Raw genomic sequence first — 24,197 nt, forward strand, 5'->3', positions numbered from 1 at the left:
GGAGAAGATGGCAGACTTTAGGAGAAGAACTCTGTCCAGAGAATCAAAGAGTGACCACCTCACCATCATCTATGCCTTCACAGTAAGATCCTTTTTTCCCTCCTACATCATTAGAGGTCTCTCTCATCTCCTCAATGGAATAATATCAATGGTTCATTCTGTTTAAATTGCTAACTTGACTGTGTGTTAATCTGTCAGGGCTGGGAGGAAGCTAAGCGACGCGGCTACAAGTTTGAACGAGAGTTCTGCTGGGACAACTTCCTGTCAGCCAATACACTCCAGGTGATTCTCATGGTCCACCAATCAGATATCACGCTCCACCATTGGGATGCAGCCTTGGCTTCATATTGAGATTAGTATCTAACCTGTCTTGTGTGTTTGTCTGTCTGTAGATGCTGCACAACATGAAGGGTCAGTTTGCTGAGCACCTGCTGGGGGCTGGCTTCACCAGCAGCAAGAACCCAAAAGACCCTGAATCTAACACAAACTCAGGTGAACTGGTTGGATATATTTTTCTACAATTTGCTAGTCTCTCTCACACCTTCTCTCACACTTTTCTCTCGATCATCTCTCTCGATCATCTCTCTCGCTTCTATCTCTCTCGATCCTATCTCTCTCGCTCCTCTCTCTCTTTCCATGTCTCACTCTCTCTCTCCCTCTCTATGTTTCTCTCTCCCTCAGATAATGAGAAGCTGATCAAGGCAGTGATAGTGGCAGGTCTCTACCCCAAAGTGGCCATGATCAAACCCAGTGGCAGCAAGAAGAGACCGTGAGTCAGCCTGGACCTACAGTAGCATACAGATATATAGATATACATACAGTTGAAGTGGGAAGTTTACATACACTTAGGTTGGAGTCATTAAAACTTGTTTTTCAACCACTCCACAAATGTCTTGTTAACAAACTATAGTTTTGGCAAGTCGGTTAGGACATCTACTTTGTGCATGACACAAGTAATTTTTCCAACATTTGTTTACAGACAGATTATTTCACTTATAATTCACTGTATCACAATTCCAGTGGGTCAGAAGTTTACATGCACTAAGTTGACTGTGCCTTTAAACAGCTTGGAACATTCCAGAAAATGATGTCATGGCTTTAGAAGCTTCTGATAGGCTAATTTGACATACTTTGAGTCATTTGGAGGTGTACCTGTGGATGTATTTCAAGGCCTACCTTCAAACTCAGTGCCTCTTTGCTTGACTTCATGGGAAAATCAAAAGAAATCATCTTAGACCTCAGCAAAAAAAATTGTAGACCTCCACAAGTCTGGTTCATCCTTGGGAGCAATTTCCAAACGCCTGAAGGTACCACATTCATCTGTACAAACATCTGTATAAACACCATATACAAAAGTATATATATCCACAGTAAAACGAGTCCTCAGCAAGGAAGAAGCCACTGCTCCAAAACCGCCATAAAGATGCCAGACTACGGTTTTCAACTGCACATGGGGACAAAGATCGTACTTTTTGGAGAAATGTCCTCTGGTCTGATGAAACTCTTTTGCCATAATGACCATTGTTATGTTTGGAGGACAAAGGGGGGATGCTTGCAAGCCGAAGAACACCATCCCAACCGTGAAGCATGGGGTGGCAGCATCATGTTGTGGGGGTGCTTTGCTGCAGGAGGGACTGGTGCCCTTCACAAAAAGATGGCATCATGAGGAAAGAAAATTAGGCGGATATATTGAAGCAACATCTCAAGACATCAGTCAGGAAGTTAAAGCTTGGTCAATGACCCCAAGCATACTTTCAAAGTTGTGGCAAAATGGCTTAAAGACAAAAAAGTTGAGGTATTGGAGTGGCCATCACAAAGCCCTGACCTGAATCCTACTGAAGAAGCATGTGTGAGCATCGAGGCCTACAAACCTGACTCAGTACCACCAGCTCTGTCAGGAGGAATGGGTCAACATTCACCCAACTTATTGTGGGAAGCTTGTGGAAGGCAACCCAAAACATTTGACACAATTTAAACAATTTAAAGGCAATGCTACCAACTACTAATTGAGTGTATATAAACGTCTGACCCACTGGGAATGTGATGAAAGAAATAAAAGCTGAAATAAATCTCTACTATTACTCTGACATTTAACATTCTTGATGGTGTGGACAGTGAATTGTTACTAGGATTAAATGTCAGGAATTGTGAAAAACTGAGTTTAAATGTATTTGGCTAAGGTAAACCACCGACTTCGTGTGTGTATATAGATAATATCTATTAGGACTCACATATAACACCCATTAGAAAACAGGGACAAGTGCTGATGAATTAACCAACATTTTGGTTAAATGATTTGCATTTTGTTCTGTTTTTATCGGTAAGCTCAATGCACCCATTGCACAGTTTCTCCAGATATAAATCAGATCCAGCCTGAACTGTGCGATTCAGTAGGGAGTTGTAGTTTCCAACAGGCCAATATTCTATATAGTTTAGCACATACCACATTGTAATTAACTACAATGACCATCATCCGTTGCGCATCTACTTGTCCAGTCTGTGTTTATTTTAAACCTGCTGCTATTGAAGAGGGAGGAGTGCGCAATCATGAGGGGGATATAGAGAGCAGCTGTTTCTTCACAAGGTATTTCTACCTGGAAAATACACTATCTAAGTGATTGATAGTTGGTACTCGGCAGTCTTAAAAGTACTGTATGCCTTATTTACATTGAAGAACAACAGAAATAGTGATTTTGTCAGACAGAATAGGCAGCAGCTCTATAGAGATGAGATGATGACTTGGAATGAAATGATAAAGTCATCAAATAAAACTAATGTAATATACACCAGACTGAAATATTTAATTCAAGTAAAGTAATGTGAATAAATGAATGTTAATTAAGCAATACGGCCCTAGGGGCTGTTGTATATAACCAATATACCACGGCTAAGGGCTGCTCTTACGCACGACGCAACACGGTAAGAATTTAATGTTTGTTAAAAATAAAATAATAATCGAATCTGAAAACCGTGGTTATTTAAAAATGAATAATCAAACCAAAACTGAACCGAAAGCACTAATCGCTCGGCACTAGTACAGACAGACACTGGCAATGACTAGAGGGGACACCCCAGATTCTGCAGAGGGAAGTACAATTCACCCAGACCTGAAAAGTATTCTTTGTCAACTTCCTGTTGATTTATACCTGAGAAGGGTCCCCCCCCCCCCCAAGCCCAGGATGGATGGCAGACCATAAGCCCCAAACCCATTCCACCCAGACCTGAAACGTCTTTGTCAACTTCCTGTTGATTTATACCTGAGAAGGGTCCCCCCCCCCAAGCCCAGGATGGATGGCAGACCATAAGCCCTAAACCCATTCCAGCCAGACCGATGCATCAATAACTCATCATAACGCGTAGCAGACAGCTGCAAAATACACCTTCGAGCCTTGAAGCAGTGCACTGATATGGTTTAAAAACAGTGGTATTAAGATTCAAACTTTGGCCAAATATCAATAGTCATGAAACTGTATTATGTTGCTATGGACAATATCACACACATCTGTCTGTAAAGGATGTACACACACACACACACACACACACACATCTGTCTGTAAAGGATACACACACACATCTGTCTGTAAAGGATGTACACACACACACACACACACACACACACACACACACACACACACACACACACACACACACACACACACACACACACACACACACACACACACACACACCTGTCTGTAAAGGATGCACACACACACACATCTGTCTGTAAAGGATACACACACACACACACACACATCTGTCTGTAAAGGATACACACACACACACACACACACACACACACTAATGCCCCCCTCCCCACCTCTCTTCTCCAGGGTGAGGGTGTATACCAAAACCGATGGGAAGGTGTGTATTCACCCCAAGTCAGTGAATGCTGAGGAGACCCAGTTTAACTACACATGGCTCATCTATCACCTCAAGATGAGGACCAGCAGTGTGAGTATACAGTACAGCATACTGTGACGACCCTGAATTTGTCTGAACCGTCTGTGCTTCTCCTTCCAAAACGGGAGCTTCCCCTTTTTAATCAATATTTTCTCTGGTAGGCACAACTGGTCTCTGGTAGGCACAACCTACCTGGCACAACAACCTCAAGTTAAAACTGTGACATAGAAAATGGCACCCCAGATGGGACCTCTTTCAACATTGAGAAATAACCAAAGCAAATATTTTTGTGCAGATTGTGTGTCATTTAAAACAATGGATTCACCCCACAGAAAATGTGTCCATCCATATCGTACCTGTCAATGGGAATACACAGGGTCATTCTGACCATCGAGCCTCCATATCATACCTGTCGATGGGAATACACGGGGTCATTCTGACCATCGAGCCTCCATATCGTACCTGTCAATGGGAATACACAGGGTCATTCTGACCATCGAGCCTCCGTATCATACCTGCCGTCGAGCTGACAATACAAATCATAATGTGAATGGAGATATTGGAGTTGATTTGGGCCAGAGCCCTGGGAATCTGAATGCTCGGGTCTGGACCACAGGCCACAGGAGGTCTAACCAGTTACTCACTTATTGACTTGGACATAAAATTTGATTTGATTTTTAGCTAGCCCTCCTTCTGACACCAAACCTTTCTCCATTATTCTGGTTTATCTCCAGAGGTCATAATTACATACATTTCTGGCAAATTAGTTTGCAACAAGCCAGGCGGCCCAAACTGTTGCATATACCCTGACTCTGCGTGCAATGAACGCAAGAGAAGTGACACAATTTCCCTAGTTTAATATTGCCTGCTAACCTGGATTTCTTTTAACTAAAAAAATAATACTTCTGTGTATTGATTTTAAGAAAGGCATTGGTGTTTAGGGTTAGGTACATTGGTGTTTAGGGTTAGGTACATTGGTGTTAATGGTTAGGTACATTGGTGTTTAGGGTTAGGTACATTGGTGTTTAGGGTTAGGTACATTGGTGTTTATGGTTAGGTACATTGGTGTTTATGGTTAGGTACATTGGTGTTTATGGTTAGGGTACATTGGTGTTAATGGTTAGGTACATTGGTGTTAATGGTTAGGGTTAGGTACATTGGTGTTTAGGGTTAGGGTACATTGGTGTTAATGGTTAGGTACATTGGTGTTTAGGGTTAGGTACATTGGTGTTTAGGGTTAGGTACATTGGTGTTTATGGTTAGGTACATTGGTGTTTAGGGTTAGGGTTAGGTACATTGATGTTAATGGTTAGGTACATTGGTGTTTAGGGTTAGGTACATTGGTGTTTAGGGTTAGGTACATTGGTGTTTAGGGTTAGGTACATTGGTGTTTATGGTTAGGTACATTGGTGTTTATGGTTAGGTACATTGGTGTTTATGGTTAGGTACATTGGTGTTTAGGGTTAGGGTACATTGGTGTTTAGGGTTAGGTACATTGGTGTTAATGGTTAGGTACATTGGTGTTTATGGTTAGGGTTAGGTACATTGGTGTTTATGGTTAGGTACATTGGTGTTTATGGTTAGGGTTAGGTACATTGGTGTTAATGGTTAGGGTTAGGTACATTGGTGTTAATGGTTAGGGTTAGGTACATTGGTGTTAATGGTTAGGGTTAGGGTACATTGGTGTTAATGGTTAGGGTTAGGGTACATTGGTGTTAATGGTTAGGGTTAGGTACATTGGTGTTTATGGTTAGGGTACATTGGTGTTAATGGTTAGGTACATTGGTGTTTAGGGTTAGGGTTAGGTACATTGGTGTTTAAGGTTAGGTACATTGGTGTTTATGGTTAGGGTTAGGTACATTGGTGTTTAGGGTTAGGGTTAGGTACATTGGTGTTTAGGGTTAGGTACATTGGTGTTTATGGTTAGGGTTAGGTACATTGGTGTTTAGGGTTAGGGTACATTGGTGTTAAAGGTTAGGGTTAGGTACATTGGTGTTAATGGTTAGGGTTAGGTACATTGGTGTTAATGGTTAGGGTTAGGGTACATTGGTGTTAATGGTTAGGGTTAGGTACATTGGTGTTTAGGGTTAGGTACATTGGTGTTTATGGTTAGGTACATTGGTGTTAATGGTTAGGTACATTGGTGTTTATGGTTAGGTACATTGGTGTTTAGGGTTAGGTACATTGGTGTTTATGGTTAGGGTTAGGTACATTGGTGTTTATGGTTAGGTACATTGGTGTTTAGGGTTAGGTACATTGGTGTTTATGGTTAGGGTTAGGTACATTGGTGTTTATGGTTAGGGTTAGGTACATTGGTGTTAATGGTTAGGTACATTGGTGTTTAGGGTTAGGTACATTGGTGTTTATGGTTAGGGTTAGGTACATTGGTGTTTATGGTTAGGGTTAGGTACATTGGTGTTTAGGGTTAGGTACATTGGTGTTAATGGTTAGGTACATTGGTGTTTAGGGTTAGGTACATTGGTGTTTATGGTTAGGTACATTGGTGTTTAGGGTTAGGTACATTGGTGTTTATGGTTAGGGTTAGGTACATTGGTGTTTAGGGTTAGGTACATTGGTGTTAATGGTTAGGTACATTGGTGTTTATGGTTAGGTACATTGGTGTTAATGGTTAGGTACATTGGTGTTTAGGGTTAGGTACATTGGTGTTTATGGTTAGGTACATTGGTGTTTAGGGTTAGGTACATTGGTGTTTAGGGTTAGGTACATTGGTGTTTATGGTTAGGTACATTGGTGTTTAGGGTTAGGTACATTGGTGTTTAGGGTTAGGGTACATTGGTGTTTATGGTTAGGTACATTGATGTTTAGGGTTAGGGTACATTGGTGTTTAGGGTTAGGTACATTGGTGTTTAGGGTTAGGTACATTGGTGTTTAGGGTTAGGGTACATTGGTGTTTATGGTTAGGGTACATTGGTGTTTAGGGTTAGGGTACATTGGTGTTTAGGGTTAGGTACATTGGTGTTTATGGTTAGGTACATTGGTGTTTAGGGTTAGGGTTAGGTACATTGGTGTTTATGGTTAGGTACATTGGTGTTTAGGGTTAGGGTACATTGGTGTTTATGGTTAGGTACATTGGTGTTTAGGGTTAGGTACATTGGTGTTTAGGGTTAGGGTACATGGTGTTAATGGTTAGGTACATTGGTGTTTATGGTTAGGTACATTGGTGTTTAGGGTTAGGTACATTGGTGTTTAGGGTTAGGTACATTGGTGTTTATGGTTAGGGTTAGGTACATTGGTGTTTATGGTTAGGTACATTGGTGTTTAGGGTTAGGGTTAGGTACATTGGTGTTTAGGGTTAGGTACATTGGTGTTTAGGGTTAGGTACACGTTGGTGTTAATGGTTAGGTACATTGGTGTTTAGGGTTAGGTACATTGGTGTTTATGGTTAGGGTACATTGGTGTTTAGGGTTAGGTACATTGGTGTTTAGGGTTAGGTACATTGGTGTTTAGGGTTAGGGTACATTGGTGTTTAGGGTTAGGTACATTGGTGTTTAGGGTTAGGGTACATTGGTGTTTAGGGTTAGGTACATTGGTGTTTAGGGTTAGGGTACATTGGTGTTTAGGGTTAGGTACATTGGTGTTTAGGGTTAGGGTACATTGGTGTTTAGGGTTAGGTACATTGGTGTTTAGGGTTAGGTACATTGGTGTTTATGGTTAGGTACATTGGTGTTTATGGTTAGGGTTAGGTACATTGGTGTTTATGGTTAGGTACATTGGTGTTTATGGTTAGGGTTAGGTACATTGGTGTTTATGGTTAGGGTTAGGTACATTGGTGTTTATGGTTAGGGTTAGGTACATTGGTGTTTATGGTTAGGGTACATTGGTGTTTAGGGTTAGGTACATTGGTGTTTATGGTTAGGTACATTGGTGTTTATGGTTAGGGTTAGGTACATTGGTGCAACGATTGTGATTTTTTCGCAAATGTGCTTTTGTTAAATCATCCCGTTTGGCGAAGTTGACTGTCTTTGTTAGGAAGAAATAGTCTTCACACAGTTCTCAACGAGCCAGGCGGCCCAAACTGCTGCATATACCCTGACTCTGTTGCACAGAACGCATGAGAAGCGACACAATTTCCCTAGTTAGAAGAATGAACTATGAACTAAATATGCAGGTTTAAAAATATATAATTGTGTATTGATTTTAAGAAAGGCGTTGATGTTTATGGTTCGGTACACATTGGTGCAACGACGGTGCCTTTTTCACGAATGCGCTTGTTAAATCACCCGTTTGGCGAAGTAGGCTGTGATTCAATGATAAATTAACAGGCACCACATCGATTATATGCAACGCAGGACAAGCTAGTTAAACTAGTAATATCATCAACCATGTGTAGTTAACTAGTGATTATGTTAAGATTGATTGTTTTTTATAAGATGCGTTTAATGCTAGCTAGCACCTTACCTTGGCTCCTTGCTGCACTCGCATAACAGGTAGTCAGCCTGCCACACAGTCTCCTCGTGGAATGCAATGTAATCGGCCATGATCGGTGTCCAGAAATGCAGATTACCGATTGTTATGAAAACTTGAAATCAACTTGTTATGGGCAGGTGGGACGGTAGCATCCCACCTGGCCAACATCCGGTGAAATTGCAGAGCGCGAAATTCAAGCTACAGAATTATAAATATTTAACTTTCATAAAATCACAAGTGTAATACATCAAAATAAAGCATTAACTTCTTGTTAATCCAGCCGCCGTGTCAGATTTAAAAAAGCCTTTACGGCGAAAGCACACCATGCGATTATCTGAGGACAGCGCCCCGCATACAAACACATGAAAAACATATTTCAACCAGGCAGGTGCGACACGAAAGTCAGAAATAGCGATATAATAAATGCCTTACCTTTGATCTTCTTCTGTTGGCACTCCAAAAGGTCCGAGTTACATCACAAATGGTCCTTTTGCTCGATAATGTCCTTCTTTGTATCCATAAAAATTCAGTTTAGCTGGCGCGCTTCATTCAATAATCCACCCAGTTTCCCTCCATCAAAATGCATACAAAATTAATCCCAAATGTTACTAATAAACTTCTCCAAACAAGTCAAACAACGTTTATAATCAAACCTCAGGTACCATAATACGTAAATAAACTATCAAATTTAAGACAGAGAATCGTTATTGTCTTTACCGGAGGAAACACTACAGCCAAAATGGGAGCCACCTAGAAAAACTAAAATTTCTGGCTCATTTTTCCAACAACCAGCCTGAAAATCTTTCTAAAGACTGTTGACATCTAGTGGAAGCCCTGGGAACTGCAATCTGGGAGGACTTCACCTTATAATAAAAGTGAATGGGGGGGGGGGGGGGGGGGGTTGGTTTGGTTTGTCAGGGTTTTGCCTGCCATTTCAGATCTGTTATACTGACAGACATTATTAGAAACTTTAGAGTGTTTTCTATCCAAATCTACCAATTATATGCAAATCCTCACTTCTGGGCCTGAGTAACAGGCAGTTTACCTTGGGCACGCTTTTCATCCAGACGTGAAAATACTGCCCCCTATCCTAGTGAAGTTAATCTGTCGACCTCTACTCTTTATGGTTGTGTGGTAAAATAGTGGATATTTTGATTATATGATTGAGACTGGGTTTACGCTACACTTTTATGAACGGACAAACATTGTGTGACTAAGGTCACTTGAGTTCACTGAACGCTTTACCGGGCTGGACTCTTTTAGGCCCGAGGCACGGGACTTTTCTTGAGGAACCAGAGCTCGTTGTTTGTTACATTATTGTTTGTGTGTGATCATTTATGTTGGTAATGCAACCCATGCAAAATATGTTGTTTTTAAGTTATTTCCAATGTCTTAAGGTGAAAGTGAAAGTTTAAAGTGAATTTCCAGACTGACTTTTACATGAGTTGTTGGTGTGGCCTTGACAGACCAGATGGGACTCGTTCCCTCCCAAACCAAAAGGAGAAATCAATATTTTCTCTGGTAGGCACAACCTACCTGGCACCCCTACAAACAATAACCACAAGACAAAACTGTTACAATACATACAGCATGCATACACAGTACAGCATGCATACACAGTACAGCATGCATACACAGTACAGCCTGCATACACAGTACAGCCTGCATACACAGTACAGCCTGCATACACAGTACAGCATGCATACACAGTACAGCATGCATACACAGTACAGCCTGCATACACAGTACAGCCTGCATACACAGTACAGCCTGCATACACAGTACAGCCTGCATACACAGTACAGCCTGCATACACAGTACAGCCTGCATACACAGTACAGCATGCATACACAGTACAGCATGCATACACAGTACAGCATGCATACACAGTACAGCATGCATACACAGTACAGTATGCATACACAGTACAGCATGCATACACAGTACAGTACAGCATGCATACACAGTACAGCATGCATACACAGTACAGCATGCATGCATACACAGTACAGCATGCATACACAGTACAGCATGCATACACAGTACAGTACAGCATGCATACACAGTACAGCATGCATACACAGTACAGTACAGCATGCATACACAGTACAGCATGCATACACAGTACAGCATGCATACACAGTACAGTACAGCATACATACACAGTACAGTACAGCATGCATACACAGTACAGTACAGCATGCATACACAGTACAGTACAGCATACATACACAGTACAGCATGCATACACAGTACAGTACAGCATGCATACACAGTACAGCATGCATACACAGTACAGCATGCATGCATACACAGTACAGCATGCATACACAGTACAGCATGCATACACAGTACAGTACAGCATGCATACACAGTACAGCATGCATACAACGCTGTTGCACCATTTGACACAAATTAACCTTACAGAGATGGTTCACTCGAAAATCAGTTTGTCAGTACTTGTTTTCCTATTGCAAATTAGTACCAATCTTTTGATATATGCATGCTCCTGATTCATGCAGTAGGATACACACACCAGAGGGTGAGTGATAGATACTACATCCTGATTCATGCAGTAGGATACACACACCAGAGGGTGAGGGATATGGACTTGGATGGGTGGTTGTGAGTTCCACAGTGTTGTTTGTGACCGTTTCACTGAGTTGGCAGGTTAAAGGTTAACTCTGGTCCCATTTTTAGACTTGATTAATATTTGAGTAAACCAGTGGCTTTCAACTCCCTCCCAAAGTCCCTGGCACATCCAAGCTCCCGGGCAGTACCAGAGAAGAGGAACAGTCAATGCCTCTGTCCTCTCTCTACCCTGCTGCAGTGAATGTTATCAGTTAGAGGAGGGATGGGTCACTGACTGTGGAAATGTGTTTTAGGAACTCAGTCGGGATCTCCACATACTGTTGAGAGTTAGAATAGTAGAATACACAAGGTGCAATTTAGAAATATGGTTGTGCCTGAGTGGCACAAGGCACTGCATCGCAGTGCTAGCTGTGCCACTAGAGATCCCGGTTCGAGTCCAGGCTCTGTCGCAGCCGGCCGAGACCCATGGGGCGGCGCACAATTGGCTCAGCGTCATCTGGGTTAGGGTAGGGTTTGGCCGGCAGGGATGTGCTTTTCCCATCTCATGTGGCGCCTGGGCGCAATGCACGCTAACACGGTCGCCAGGTGTACGGTGTTTCCTCCGACACATTGGTGCGGCTGGCTTCGTGATTAGCAGGCACTGTGTCAAGAAGCAGTTCGGCTTGGTTGGGTTGTGTTTCGGAGGAAGCACGGCTCTCGACCTTCGCCTCTCCCGAGTCCGTATGGGAGTGGCTGCGATGAGACAAGACTAACTACCAATTGGATATCACAAAAAAAAAAGGCAATGTGGTTGTGCATCAGCAGTTTCTCTTGTCATGTCAGTCACTCAATCAGCCATGTCAGCTAACATATTTTAGATTAAGTTAGTCTAATGGCCAGCTATCTAAACTTGTAGTAATCATGGTCGAATTACCAACCCCATTGATTTTGTTAGTCTCTCTCATTCAGGTTTGCAATTTTTAATATGGCAAAATGTGTAGAATTGCATGAAATTAACTAATACTACAGTTTTTTCTCTCATTTTCAAGTGGGGACGCTACATTTTTGTGCTTAGTGCCCCCAGAAGGCTAGGGCCGGCTCTTAATGCAGTTGTGGGTATGCAGACCTGCGAGGCACTGTGGCCCCTTATGAGTGGAGATTGTTTTGTGGCCCCCACCCCCAGCAAAGTTGCCCATCCCTGTTAGATAGAGGTGCTTTTCTTTCTCGTCCGACTGTCTTTCTGGTCCGGCTGTGAAAGGGAAACCTAGCCAGTCCAGTGATGCGAGCCTACCAGACGAGCTAAATACCAACACTGAACCATGCATGAGAGTAATTCACATACCGCCCCAACAGATCATCAGATGACGCAACCTCTATTGCACTCCACACTGCCCTTTCCCACCTGGACAAAAGGAACACCTACGTGAGAATAATGTTCATTGACTACAGCTCAGCGTAGTCACCACACCATAGTGCCCTCAAAGCTTATCACTAAACAAAGAACCCTGGGACTAAACACTTCCCTTTGCAACTGGATCCTGGACTTCCTGACGGGCAGTCCCCAGGTGGTCAGGGTAGGCAACAACAGGTCTGCTAGACAACAATATGTCTGCCACTGTGACCCTCAAAATGTGGGACCCCGCAAGGGTGCGTGCTTGGTCCCCTCTTGTACTCTATGTTCACCCGCCTCTGCGTGGCGTACGACTCCAACACATCACACATCAGGATCTATCATGGTCCACACACACCAACAGAGTTGTGAAGAGGGCAAGACGACGCCTCTCTCCCTCAGGAGGCTGAAAAGATTCAGCGTGGGCCCTGAGATCCTCAAGGTTCTCCAGCTGCACTGTGGTGGAAATGTAATATTCATTACATACTATACTGTTTACTTAGACACACTATGCTGTTTTTACTTACTTTCCTTCCGATCGAAAACACAGGTGGCCACATACTGCTGTCGCATCCAAGCAGCTCAAAATACTAACATATAACAATGGATAATTTTATGTGGGAAGTGCAGGGAAGAACAGAGAAATGGTGGATATCAGCTATCTTGGGCTACACCGACAAACTCTTTTCCCCGGGCCTGTTTCTGCACATTTGCTAACTTACAAAGATACAAGGATATAGTTTCTATAGGAGGTGAAAGACAGCTCTGTTCATTAAGCTTTTCAACTCTGACTATTCTTAGTGATGGTTGATTGCTTCATTTTTGCTAATCTTATAATAAAATGTGTTGTTTGAAAGAATCTGCAGTCTCTCCTCCTATAGAATTTCTCTGACAGCACCATTGTGAGCTTCTTGATTGGCTGCATCACCGCTTGGTATGGCAACTGCTTGGCATCCGACTGCAAGGTGCTACAGAGGGTAGTGAGTACAGCCCAGTACATCACTGGGGCCGAACTCCCTGCCATCCAGGGCCTATATACCAGGCCTATATACTCCCTGCCATCCAGGGCCTATATACCAGGCGGTGTCAGAGGAAGGCCCTAAAAATGATCAGACTCCAGCCACCCAAGTCATAGACTGTTCTCTCTGCTACTGTACCGAAGCTTAGTTAGTTTGTGTAGCTATTGGTGAACTATCTGCATTTACCCTCTTTTACCACTATTTTGACCCATCACATACACTGCTGTTACTGTTTATCTATTGTGTTGTCTAGTCACTTTACCCCCTACCTATATGTACATATCTACCTCAATTACCTCATACCCCTGCACATTGACTCAGTATTGGTGCCCCGTGTGTATATAGCCAAGTTATTACCTCATACCCCTGCACATTGACTCAGTCTTGGTGCCCCGTGTGTATATAGCCATGTTATTACCTCATACCCCTGCAAATTGACTCAGTACTGGTGCCCCGTTTGTATATAGCCATGTTATTACCTCATACCCCTGCAAATTGACTCAGTACTGTTACCCCGTTTGTATATAGCCAAGTTATTACCTCATACCCCTGCACATTGACTCAGTACTGGTGCCCCGTGTGGATATAGCCAAGTTATTACCTCATACCCCTGCACATTGACTCAGTACTGGTACCCCGTGTGTATATAGCCAAGTTATTACCTCATACCCCTGCACATTGACTCTGTACTGGTGCCCCGTGTGTATATAGCCATGTTATTACCTCAGTACTGGTGCCCCGTGTGTATATAGCCATGTTATTACCTCAGTACTGGTGCCCCGTGTGTATATAGCCATGTTATTACCTCAGTACTGGTGCCCCGTGTGTATATAGCCAAGTTATTGACTCAGTACTGGTACCCTGTGTGTATATAGCCAAGTTATTGACTCAGTACTGGTACCCTGTGTGTGTATATAGCCAAGTTATTGTTACTCATTGTGGATTTATTCCTTGTTATACATTTGTTTTCTTTGTCTCTATTGTTGGGAAGGGTCCGTCACTGTTGGTTTACACCTGTTATTAACCAAGCATGTGACAAACAAAATGATTTGTCTCCAGATCTACCTGTATGTGTGTGTGTTAATGCTGTATCCCATGTCTGTCCCCAGATCTTCCTGTATGTGTGTGCGTGTGTGTTAATGCTGTATCCATGTCTGTCCCCAGATCTTCCTGTATGTGTGTGTGTGTTAAGGCTGTATCCATGTCTGTCCCCAGATCTTCCTGTACGACTGTACGGAGGTGTCTCCGTTCTCCCTGCTGTTCTTTGGAGGTGACGTCACCATACAGATGGATCAGGACCAGGAGACCATCGCTGTGGACGACTGGATCGTGTTCCAGTCCCCCGCACGCATCGCTCACCTCGTCAAGGTACACGAACACACACACACCATCGCTGTGGACGACTGGATCGTCTTCCAGTCCCCCGCACGCATCGCTCACCTCGTCAAGGTACACGAACACACACACACGCAAACAAACACACACCTGACCGTTTTTCCGTATCTGCCTCTCTCTGTAGAATCTGAAGAAGGAGCTGGACTCTCTATTGGAAGAGAAGATCCGAAGCCCCGCCCCTGTGGACTGGAGCAACCGCCAATCCAAAGACTGTGCCGTCATCACAGCCATCATAGACCTCATCACCACCCAGGAGAGACCCGACGTTAACGCGAGGAACACTGAGCCTAGAGGACGCCGCCAGTATCACAACAACGATGATGGTGGTGACGAGTACGAGAACTGCTGCATCTCTTCTCAACCCAGAGAAAAGCTCAGGCCATAGAGATGGAAAGAGGTCTCCACTTTGTATCTGTGCCATAATGGCGCTGCCCATGCTCTCTCAGTTTGAGTTAAGTGTCAAGCTAATGTTGGTGATGTACCTCCACTTGCAGAGCTGGAGTCTTAAACTAAATATTGTGTTATTTTGGCGATAAAGCTTAACGCCATTTACCAACTAGGCAAACCAATTTGAAGACCATGCTCTGGTCATTGGCTGATCATTCCCATAGGAATCCCCCACCCAGTTGACTACTTTCAAAATGGTGGAAGCCCTCAATGTCCATGCTAAATTGTTTCCAAGTAGAGATCTCTATACATCTCAATGTCTTAGGCACATTTTCTATTGGATACGAGTCCAGTCAGGATGGTATGTGAAGAAAAAGTCCCCGAACACCAACTGTTTGAATTTAATTCTATAAGCCTACTGGAAAAGGCTGAGCATGTATTTTTTCATTTGTTAAAAACAATTATGTGAAACTAAGTTGTATGGAATGCTGTTGTGTTGATATTGCTTGACATTCTCATGTTGTCACTTGGCTAACTTGGTTAACTTGCCATTGTTTTCTTTTCAGTTTTTTGTTCAAATATTAGAATCTTCTCCCTGAAGCTGAACCAATAAAGCTGCCCTTATTGCAGGGTTACGTTAGTCTTTTCTAGTGTGGTGTGAAGTGGGAGAGATTAAGGCCTGGATTGGCATTATGGCGTGCTTGACATTTTAAAGGTCATTTCTAACTGAGCCCACCATCTGCAGCATTTACCTTGAATGCCATCTCTGCGAACGTGGAAATAGGGGCGATCGGATTTCAAGTTAAAAGATACGTTAGTAGTAGCTGTAACACATATTCCTGAATTGGGTCCTTATTAAAATGTAACAGCCGTGATAGATGTACATTGCGTTATCCAACTAAAAAACCTTTTCTTTAACCAGGCAAGTCAGTTAAGAACAAATTCTTATTTTCAATGACGGCCTACCAGGGGAACAGTGGGTTAACTGGTCTAGGAACAGTGGGTTAACTGGTCTTGTCAGCCTGGGGATTCGATCTGGCAACCTTTACGGTTACTAGTCCACTCAGCCTGCCTCCTCTAACCACTAGGCTACCTGCCTCCTCTAACCACTAGGCTACCCGCCTCCTCTAACCACTAGGCTACCTGCCTCCTCTAACCACTAGGCTACCTGCCTCCTCTAACCACTAGGCTACCCGCCTCCTCTAACCACTAGGCTACCCGCCTCCTCTAACCACTAGGCTACCTGCCTCCTCTAACCACTAGGCTACCTGCCTCCTCTAACCACTAGGCTACCTGCCTCCTCTAACCACTAGGCTACCCGCCTCCTCTAACCACTAGGCTACCTGCCTCCTCTAACCACTAGGCTACCTGCCTCCTCTAACCACTAGGCTACCTGCCTCCTCTGGTACCTAAACCACATGAAATCCTACATTAAAGGGATTCTCTGGTAATTTTGTATACTTTTTAGCCAGTAGTCCTGGAAGTTGGCCCACGTGCCAAAAGTGGTCCCCGAAAATGGATAATTACATGTGCATCACGTCATTGCTGTGTGTGATTCTTGCCAGCTGTCACTCACATGGCGAGGGGCTGAATCTCATTGGCTGGAACTCAAATCGCTAGGGGGCTGGCCCACGTGGGGGGAAATGGCACATCTTCCAGAAAAGTCTCTTTCAAACTAGGGATTTTGTGGCTGAGGTAAAACAGTAATTCTGCTCATAGATGATGCATGAACTACACATCGACACATCCGGCCCAAAAGCGGGAGATTTAGAAAATACTAGTCGTCAAAGTACCGGAGAATGTCTTTAATAGAATCCATTTGTCTTATCTTGATATTCATGTATCCATCGGTCTAATCTCTTAACAGGAGGTACAGTTACAGCAGGAGTAAAGTTTGACTTCACTGAATGTTACCAATTAAAACCAAACCCATTCTCTCTCTCGGACTGGTCCCCAGCTATAACAGGTCTGTTCCCCAGTCATAACAGAGGTCTGTTCCCCAGTCCCCAGTCATAACAGAGGTCTGTTCCCCAGTCCCCAGCCATAACAGATGTCTGTTCCCCAGTCCCCTAAATTCACTGAGCCATTCAAAAATTCATCAGCATTCTGAAAGAAAACAGATTGCAAATACAACATAGCACTTTTATTAACAAGAGTTAGATAAAATATCTAAATGACATCATCTGCAATATAAATCTATAGCTGTGGATTACATACGTTTAAAACAGAAGTTATTAGTTACATATTTACATGGGTTAAATGTGTGTCATCACAGTTTATCCCTGAGTGCAAATGAAACTTTTTTTTTGTCTGGGTCAGACCAGATGTAGAGTAGTGGTCTGGGTCAGACCAGATGTAGAGTAGTGGTCTGGGTCAGACCAGATGTAGAGTAGTGGTCTGGGTCAGACCAGGTGTAGAGTAGTGGTCTGGGTCAGACCAGATGTAGAGTAGTGGTCTGGTTTGATGAACAGCGTTGCAACAGGAAGCTGATCAGGCCATTCTTTGTTTCCCTTAGCAACGCAAGACAGAATTACACACTTAACAGATGAATCACGTCCGGACGATCATGTTGAAACCTTGGCTTTTCCCAGTTTCAGAACCCAGAGCGTCGCACCGGTTCAGTTTCTCTCCTGCCGCTCGTCACAGAAATCAATAAGGAGGGTATTTGTTTTTAAAACTTCCAGCTCTGGGCCTTCTAAAAGCCACCCCCGGGCATCATCACACCGACGGAGGTTTGTGGGACGGAAAGGTCTCTGTTTATGTAAGGTGACATTAAGATGGAGATATAAAGTGCCCAATTACAGATGGACTTCCAGGCCCTAGGCAGTGTGTAACGCTGAACGAACTGCATATGTAACCATGGTTCAAAGGTGAAGCTATGCCCATACTGCTAATACCTGTTCAATAGTTTTAAGGTATCTAAAATGGCTAGGGAATCGGGGTTAGGAGATGTTGAGAATCGGGGTTAGGAGGTGTTGGGAATCGGGGTTAGGAGGTGTTGGGAATCGGGGTTAGGAGGTGTTGGGAATCGGGGTTAGGAGGTGTTGGGAATCGGGGTTAGGAGGTGTTGGGAATCGGGGTTAGCGCATGAATGTGGGAGTTTCTTTTGTACTTTGTAGGCCATCATAACATTCAGCCTCACTCTACTGTAACCTTCTAACCAGAGGGAAGTCAGGAAACTGGACCGGTCATTCTGCCATTTTGGCTCCTTACATTCAGCCTCGCTCTACTGTAACCTTCTAACCAGAGGGAAGTCAGGAAACTGGACCGGTCATTCTGCCATTTTGGCTCCTTTACATTCAGCCTCACTCTACTGTAACCTAACCAGAGGGAAGTCAGGAAACTGGACCGGTCATTCTGCCATTTTGGCTCCTTACATTCAGCCTCACTCTACTGTAACCTTCTAACCAGAGGGAAGTCAGGAAACTGGACCGGTCATTCTGCCATTTTGGCTCCTTTACATTCAGCCTCACTCTACTGTAACCTTCTAACCAGAGGGAAGTCAGGAAACTGGACCGGTCATTCTGCCATTTTGGCTCCTTACATTCAGCCTCACTCTACTGTAACCTTCTAACCAGAGGGAAGTCAGGAAACTGGACCGGTCATTTTGGCTCCTACTGGCCACACAGGGAAGTCTAGAAATGATCCGTTTATTTGGCCATTTTGGACCGTCGTCACATTCAGTTACATTACAAAAGGCCTCCTAGCCACACACAGACAAGTCTAAAGTGTCATTTGTGTGTCTACAATGAGCCTCTTCCCCAACAGTCTCATCACACACTATAACCTGACCACAGAGCAGAAGTGAAACTGACCTGTCCCATCACAACAACCTGGCACTTTAAAAAGCATGACAGAAAATATACTAATATAAATCTTGGTTATGTAGTACAGAAGTTAAGCTTCATTCCTGGGGAGTCTTTCAGAAGGAAATTAAATGAATACATGTTATACTAGTTGTAATCTACGTGGCAGTTTTAAACTTTGACCCCAGCACGTTCTGTGTGCACGTGTGTCCAAGTGGGATGTCCTTCGGGGCCAAAAAGCAGTCACACGGGCAGTGGTTGGACAGTCTTCCATCAGTGGGAGGAGTCAAAGTGTTGTTGACAGGTCATAGGGTCAAACTTCCTTACCATAGAGATTGGTAGAATATGGAGAATGTTAGACTGCATGGGTAACAATCACTGGACCCCAAACCCATTCTAATAGATGCAGTCAGCTGGCATACCTGTGTCTGTTGACCACAGAGAGATTATATTGGTGCATTTAGTGGCAGTCAGCACTCTCATTGGTTGATAGTGCTTGAAGGTGGCTCATTGGTGTATTCAGTCGCTGGCAGAAAGATCTCACACATTGCTCTGTTGACCAAGGAGACTTGGTGTGTTCAGTGGAGGGCTGTTGCTGGCATAAAGCTCACTCATTGGTGTGTCTGATTGAAGGCAGGTTACTGGTGTATTTAATGGGTGGAGCCTGCAGTTCCAGCTCACTCATTGGTGTGTCTGATTGAAGGCAGGTCACTGGTGTATTTAGTGGGTGGAGCCTGCAGTTCCAGCTCACACATTGGTTTCCAGCCCCTGGAGGCGGTCCATCCTCTGCACGTTGCGCTCAATAGTGGCCTGGCACATGATTGGTTCAGCACATTCTGACAGGAACCAACCCCTCTCGCCATCACGGAGTCGCTCGCCCTCATACCAGCCTGAAAGAGAGAGACACACGCCACTCTATATTCCTTTATTTATCCTTCAGAAAATCACTTCACAGGGCTGGAGAAAATAGTTTCCTCTTTCAAAGCAGGAAGTGAGCTCTCAGCCCGCTGTTGGACTCTTAAATGACATCTGTTTGATGCTCTATTCTGTCTGTGTTAGGATGCCCTTTCACATAAAAGAGATGGTTGCCATGGAGACACAATGGGAAATGACCTTTCACCTTAAGAGTGTGACTGTGTATACGCATCATCAAACACCTCTGGTCAGAAACTACACGGATACATCTCTTTCAATGATCCCCCAAGGAGGAGAAAAACAGACGGAGAGAGAGAGAGGTAAGAGAGAGAGAGGGGTAAGAGAGAGAGAGGGGTGAGAGAGAGAGAGGTAAGAGAGAGAGAGGTAAGAGAGAGAGAGAGGGGTAAGAGAGAGAGAGAGGGGTAAGAGAGAGAGAGGGGTAAGAGAGAGAGAGAGGGGTAAGAGAGAGAAAGAGCGCGAGAGAGAGAGCGAGAGAGAGAAACAGTGTAACGTACCATCCTCCACAGTCTGTGACACCAGGACCACGTCAGCCACCTGCAGTGACAGCTCATCAGGCTGCTTGGCTGTGTACGTCCTCGTCACCTCCACCTGCATGGCATCTGGGACAACACAAACACAACACAGAGTTTACACTCTAACCCTGGGCCAATACAGACACAACACAGAGTTTTACACTCTAACCCTGGGCCAATACAGACACAACACAGAGTTTACACTGGGAACAGCTGTTCCTGCACCTTTCCAGTCATTGTGCTAACACTAGTTAGCATTGGTTCACGAAAGTACCTGTAACTTCCTCCATACTGGATGCAGATACATAAACATGGCATCAATGTGTTCATCTGACTCTGGGGAAGTAGATAAAGAACCTTATAGCCCAAAATCCAGAAGTATTCCTTTAAGGACTGATTTATACATGGAATGAATGATCAGATGACAGAAAAGCAGCAGTACTCCAGACCTAGAGGCTTGGATGTGAATAGCCCTGTCCTACTGTAGACGCCCCCAGACCCCTCAAAGACAGACTGTTCTCTCTGCTACCGCATGGCAAGCGGTACCGGAGTGCCAAGTATAGGACAAAAAGTCTTCTCAACAGTCTTTACCCCCAAGCCATAAGACTCCTGAACAGGTCCTGAAATGGTTACCTGGACTATTTGCATTGTGTGGCCCCCTCAACCCCTCTTTTACGCTGCTACTCTCTGTTCATCATATATGCATAGTCACTTTAACCATATCTACATGTACATACTACCTCAATAAGCCTGACTAACAGGTGTCTGTATATAGCTACATGTACATACTACCTCAATAAGCCGGACTAACAGGTGTCTGTATATAGCTACATGTACATACTACCTCAATCAGCCGGACTAACAGGTGTCTGTATATAGCTACATGTACATACTACCTCAATAAGCCGGACTAACAGGTGTCTGTATATAGCTACATGTACATACTACCTCAATAAGCCGTACTAACAGGTGTCTGTATATAGCTACATGTACATACTACCTCAATAAGCCGTACTAACAGGTGTCTGTATATAGCTACATATACATACTACCTCAATAAGCCGGACTAACAGGTGTCTGTATATAGCTACATGTACATACTACCTCAATAAGCCGGACTAACAGGTGTCTGTATATAGCTACATGTACATACTACCTCAATCAGCCGGACTAACAGGTGTCTGTATATAGCTACATGTACATACTACCTCAATAAGCCGGACTAACAGGTGTCTGTATATAGCTACATGTACATACTACCTCAATAAGCCGGACTAACAGGTGTCTGTATATAGCTACATGTACATACTACCTCAATAAGCCGGACTAACAGGTGTCTGTATATAGCTACATGTACATACTACCTCAATAAGCCGGACTAACAGGTGTCTGTATATAGCTACATGTACATACTACCTCAATAAGCCGGACTAACAGGTGTCTGTATATAGCTACATGTACATACTACCTCAATAAGCCGGACTAACAGGTGTCTGTATATAGCTACATGTACATACTACCTCAATAAGCCGGACTAACAGGTGTCTGTATATAGCTACATGTACATACTACCTCAATCAGCCGTACTAACAGGTGTCTGTATATAGCTACATGTACATACTACCTCAATAAGCCGGACTAACAGGTGTCTGTATATAGCTACATGTACATACTACCTCAATAAGCCGGACTAACAGGTGTCTGTATATAGCTACATGTACATACTACCTCAATAAGCCGGACTAACAGGTGTCTGTATATAGCTACATGTACATACTACCTCAATAAGCCGGACTAACAGGTGTCTGTATATAGCTACATGTACATATTACCTCAATAAGCCGGACTAACAGGTGTCTGTATATAGCTACATGTACATACTACCTCAATAAGCCGGACTAACAGGTGTCTGTATATAGCTACATGTACATACTACCTCAATAAGCCGGACTAACAGGTGTCTGTATATAGCTACATGTACATACTACCTCAATAAGCCGGACTAACAGGTGTCTGTATATAGCTACATGTACATACTACCTCAATAAGCCGTACTAACAGGTGTCTGTATATAGCTACATGTACATACTACCTCAATAAGCCGGACTAACAGGTGTCTGTATATAGCTACATGTACATACTACCTCAATAAGCCGGACTAACAGGTGTCTGTATATAGCTACATGTACATACTACCTCAATCAGCCGGACTAACAGGTGTCTGTATATAGCTACATGTACATACTACCTCAATCAGCCGTACTAACAGGTGTCTGTATATAGCTACATGTACATACTACCTCAATAAGCCGGACTAACAGGTGTCTGTATATAGCTACATGTACATACTACCTCAATAAGCCGGACTAACAGGTGTCTGTATATAGCTACATGTACATACTACCTCAATAAGCCGGACTAACAGGTGTCTGTATATAGCTACATGTACATACTACCTCAATAAGCCGGACTAACAGGTGTCTCTATATATCTACATGTACATACTACCTCAATAAGCCGGACTAACAGGTGTCTGTATATAGCTACATGTACATACTACCTCAATAAGCCGGACTAACAGGTGTCTGTATATAGCTACATGTACATACTACCTCAATAAGCCGGACTAACAGGTGTCTGTATATAGCTACATGTACATACTACCTCAATAAGCCGGACTAACAGGTGTCTGTATATAGCTACATGTACATACTACTTCAATTGGCCCGACCAACCAGTGCTCCCGCACATTAGCTAACCGTGCTATCTGCATTGTGTCCCACCACCCACCAATCCCTCTTTTTACGCTACTGCTACTCTCTGTTCATCATATATGCATAGTCACTTTAACCATATCTACATGTACATACTACCTCAATAAGCCGGACTAACAGGTGTCTGTATATAGCTACATGTACATACTACCTCAATAAGCCGGACTAACAGGTGTCTGTATATAGCTACATGTACATACTACCTCAATAAGCCGGACTAACAGGTGTCTCTATATAGCTACATGTACATACTACCTCAATAAGCCGGACTAACAGGTGTCTGTATATAGCTACATGTACATACTACCTCAATAAGCCTGACTAACAGGTGTCTGTATATAGCTACATGTACATACTACTTCAATTGGCCCGACTAACCAGTGCTCCACCACATTAGCTAACCGTGCTATCTGCATTGTGTCCCACCACCCACCAATCCCTCTTTTTACGCTACTGCTACTCTCTGTTCATCATATATGCATAGTCACTTTAACTATACCTACATGTACATATTACCTCAATTGGGCCGACTAACCGGTGCCTGTATATAGCCTCGCTACTGTTATTTTTCACAGGTGTTTTTATTTCTTTACTTATCTATTGTTCACCTAATACCATTTTTTTTTACATAAAGATTGCACTGTTGGTTAGGGCCTGTAAGTAAGCATTTCACTGTGAGGTGTACACCTGTTGTGTTCGGCGCACGTGACAAATAAACTTTGATTTGACACAGTGATTGGGAGACAGTTCTACTACTCCACCACCAGGTGGTGCTGTGTGTGTGTACATGTGAGTTCCACTGACCAGCCATGTTTGATAGTGCTGTCTGAGTGAAGGTGTGTGTGTGGTGCTGAACTCACTGGTTCGGTCTTGGTTCTTCTCGTCATTGCTGCTCTGGCCCAGAGCACTGATCCAGCGAGCACGCTCATTCCTGTAAGGCCAGGCAAACAGCATCATTTTACAACACTTTTCAACACTTTTCAACACTTTTCCTCTAACATATTAATGAGTAATTTAGCACCATAACAACATAGAAAGTCATGTGGTCGACATGGAGGTTCATAATATCACTGCAG

General features: G+C 43.6%; 2 protein-coding genes across 6 annotated transcripts in view; one reads left to right on the top strand and one right to left on the bottom strand.

Annotated features, from left to right (window-relative positions):
• Nucleotides 1-15,733, top strand: part of dhx36 (DEAH (Asp-Glu-Ala-His) box polypeptide 36) — a 50,477-nt gene extending 34,744 nt beyond the window's left edge. The window contains exons 19-25 of the mRNA XM_036965019.1: nucleotides 1-82; nucleotides 199-282; nucleotides 393-492; nucleotides 682-769; nucleotides 3,834-3,954; nucleotides 14,527-14,679; nucleotides 14,831-15,733. The exon at nucleotides 1-82 is cut by the window's left edge and continues 5 nt beyond it. Coding sequence (XP_036820914.1) covers nucleotides 1-82; nucleotides 199-282; nucleotides 393-492; nucleotides 682-769; nucleotides 3,834-3,954; nucleotides 14,527-14,679; nucleotides 14,831-15,091 — 889 coding nt within the window. The 3' untranslated portion in view covers nucleotides 15,092-15,733. The remainder of the gene's footprint in view (nucleotides 83-198; nucleotides 283-392; nucleotides 493-681; nucleotides 770-3,833; nucleotides 3,955-14,526; nucleotides 14,680-14,830) is intronic.
• A 1,488-nt stretch (nucleotides 15,734-17,221) lies between these two features.
• Nucleotides 17,222-24,197, bottom strand: part of LOC118944786 (rho guanine nucleotide exchange factor 26-like) — a 107,379-nt gene continuing 100,403 nt past the window's right edge. For 2 of the 5 annotated variants that reach the window (XM_036965864.1, XM_036965863.1), the window contains exons 13-15: nucleotides 23,982-24,052; nucleotides 20,330-20,434; nucleotides 17,222-19,789 (exon numbers count right to left, since the gene is read on the bottom strand). In XM_036965864.1, the coding sequence (XP_036821759.1) occupies nucleotides 19,647-19,789; nucleotides 20,330-20,434; nucleotides 23,982-24,052 (319 nt within the window). In that variant the 3' untranslated portion in view covers nucleotides 17,222-19,646. The remainder of the gene's footprint in view (nucleotides 19,790-20,329; nucleotides 20,435-23,981; nucleotides 24,053-24,197) is intronic. The other 3 variants (XR_005040103.1, XR_005040101.1, XR_005040102.1) reach the window with 3 other exon arrangements.

Source organism: Oncorhynchus mykiss, chromosome 27 (assembly GCF_013265735.2).
Source record: "Oncorhynchus mykiss isolate Arlee chromosome 27, USDA_OmykA_1.1, whole genome shotgun sequence".
Lineage (NCBI taxonomy): Eukaryota > Metazoa > Chordata > Actinopteri > Salmoniformes > Salmonidae > Oncorhynchus > Oncorhynchus mykiss.